Source organism: Anarrhichthys ocellatus, unplaced genomic scaffold (assembly GCF_004355925.1).
Source record: "Anarrhichthys ocellatus isolate YVR2014 unplaced genomic scaffold, GSC_Weel_1.0 scaffold1276, whole genome shotgun sequence".
Taxonomy (NCBI): domain Eukaryota; kingdom Metazoa; phylum Chordata; class Actinopteri; order Perciformes; family Anarhichadidae; genus Anarrhichthys; species Anarrhichthys ocellatus.
The window spans coordinates 9,690-12,128 of record NW_022281250.1 but is presented as its reverse complement, the minus strand read 5'-3'; the positions used below and the strand labels follow the sequence as shown (position 1 = coordinate 12,128).

Sequence of the window (2,439 nt, the reverse complement as noted above, 5' to 3'; positions counted from 1 at the left end):
GAGTCGCCCCCTGGTGGACACTAGAGAGAATGCAGCTTTAAGGCACTTCAGCATTGGCGTCGCTCATCACAACCGGAGGTTACCTCCTGGGTAAAACATGGATGTTCAAAACCTTTATGAGGAGGGAACTGCATTTAAAATGTAAACATCGTTTACAAGAAAACTCAACATGTCACCTTTATTAATAAAAAATGACAAAAATCTTCCTATTTTGATATAATAACAGACGTTGGTGTAGATGTTTCCTGAAACTGTGCTTGTGTGCTGAAACAGAAACTGGACATTTTATTATTATTGGACCGTTTTGATGCTTCATTTTTAAAGTTTTTCACAAGTGTTTTGTAGAAGATGAAGTTGAGACACTGATTGGCAGCAGGACAAACAGGCTCTGTGAACTGTACCTGTAAACTGGCCGCTGGTTTCAGTGGAAACTGATGGGAAACCTGAACTGGAGCTTAAACTCTGAGTTGTTGTTGGTGTGGAGATTGATGCTGGAAACGGTTGGAAAGTAGTTGGTGCTGTGAACAACAAAAATACAATGAAAAGAGACCATCTCGATGGGATCACAACTGCGACGCCAAGTCAGGCAAGTGTGGTGTGCCAATGGCCCCGTCCCTACTTCCTACCCCTCTGCTTCATACCCCTTTGCTGCGTTCACACCCATCTTTGAGCTCAGCCTTTATTTCGATCTCAACTACACACCTGTAAAGTTTCGTGACTGCATCTTCAACAGTTCTGACGCTATCGGCTTGTCCTGACCGATAGCGCCAGTTCCCCCTCGGATAAACACTGTTAGCTCTGTCAGCACTATTGCCATTGTTAGCACCTTTAGCTTCCAGCCACAGGCTCAGCCGTCTGCATGTTGAGAGCCATGTGGAGGCAAAAGAAATGTTCTTAATTTTGTTTTCAGCCGCTTTATTACAAATAGACATTTACAATATAGACTATTGTTTCAGGTATCAACTCCAGGACTTTAATTCACCTGTATACACTTGCAATATGCGGGGAAATGAAATGTAAAATAGCCCACATTATGGTTGCTTTTGTCATTTTCATGACATTCAATGAAGCAAAAACTCACCATCTATGACAACAATCGATGTGGTGTAGTATGAATCTGGAGACAGCGCTCTGCCGTAACCACACCTGTAACGTCCTGTGTCTGACTTGGTCACCTGGGTGATGGTCACATCCAGTCTTATCTTCCCTGCAGATGGATATTCAATGCTGTATCTGCCACTGTGAGTTCTGTTGCCATCTGTTTCAATGAGAATGTCTTCTTTGTTACATTCGTCCTTACACAAGAACTTGTGCCTTCCGTAGACAGTATTGAAGCAGCTAAATGTGATATTTTCTCCTTCAGTTGTTGTGTAGATAAAACCAGAGATTCCATCCTGCAGAGGGGCTGAAAAGATGAACAATTAGTTACTGTTTGTACTTCCTGTAAGATGCTTCAGTTTGATCACAATATTTCCAGCTTCACATTAACAAAGATCATTGGGAGCTGCAACCAATCCATATGTCCAACATAAAGAAATAACTCACATTCTTCCCACAATTTCATTTGATTTAATTTCTTCCTCATTAAATATGGTGAAAACACAAAATATATCAGGTTCAATGAGTAGAAACTCACCATCTGAAACTCTGACCTCAAAGTCACTGTATGAATCTGGAGACAAAGTTTTGCCCAAACCACACCTGTACCGTCCTGAGTCAGACCTGATCAGATTTGTGAAGGTCACAGTCAGATCTCCTCCAGAAGAACCGTTTGTGTATTTAATGCTGTGTCTGCCATTGAGAGCTGTGTTGCCATCTGTTTTAATGAGAATATCTTCTGCTTCACATTTGTTCTTGCAGAAGAACTTCTTGTTTCCAGACGAAGATGGTTGGCAAATAAGTGAAGCAGTTTCCCCTTCAGCTGCCGTAAAAACGGGGACTTGTGCACTGACGAGCCGAGTGTTTCCACCGCAAAGTGCTGTTGAAGAGACAAGCAGAGTTAATGTAAGACAGACTGCATGTTGATGAAGGCTCATCGATCACCTCACAGAGATGATACAGAGGCAGACATTAGTAAAGATCAACTTTGCTCTGACACTAGTTGTTGTACTTGTAGCTGCAGTAGAGTCTCTGAGCAACATCTGCTTTTTGTGGGCGTTTCATCATGTTCCTACTTTGTCACATCAACCGCATAAATCAGCAAAAACAAATAATTGACGAGTTTGTTGCAATTATATTGGGTTACATTGTCATGAGGACTTTCTAGTTGGTTGGTTCTTTTAACCGCCCTGTCTTTATCAAGCACCCAAGAGAGCCAGACAGGTTTGGCTAGCTGGATGACGTCATGCTAATAACTTATTTAGCTTTTTAAAACAACGGGGACAGATCCAGCACGGACAGTTAGGGAGTGAGGGATGAGGAGGTAAGGACACATGAGAA

The 2,439-nt window shown here is 42.1% G+C and overlaps 1 protein-coding gene across 1 annotated transcript in view; it reads right to left on the bottom strand.

Moving 5' to 3' along the window:
* Positions 1-401: 401 nt before the first annotated feature.
* Positions 402-2,439, bottom strand: part of LOC116377460 (polymeric immunoglobulin receptor-like) — a gene marked incomplete at its 3' end in the record, with an annotated part of 3,218 nt that continues 1,180 nt past the window's right edge. The window contains exons 2-4 of the mRNA XM_031839104.1: positions 1,637-1,978; positions 1,082-1,405; positions 402-518 (exon numbers count right to left, since the gene is read on the bottom strand). Of these exons, the coding sequence (XP_031694964.1) occupies positions 402-518; positions 1,082-1,405; positions 1,637-1,978 (783 nt within the window). The remainder of the gene's footprint in view (positions 519-1,081; positions 1,406-1,636; positions 1,979-2,439) is intronic.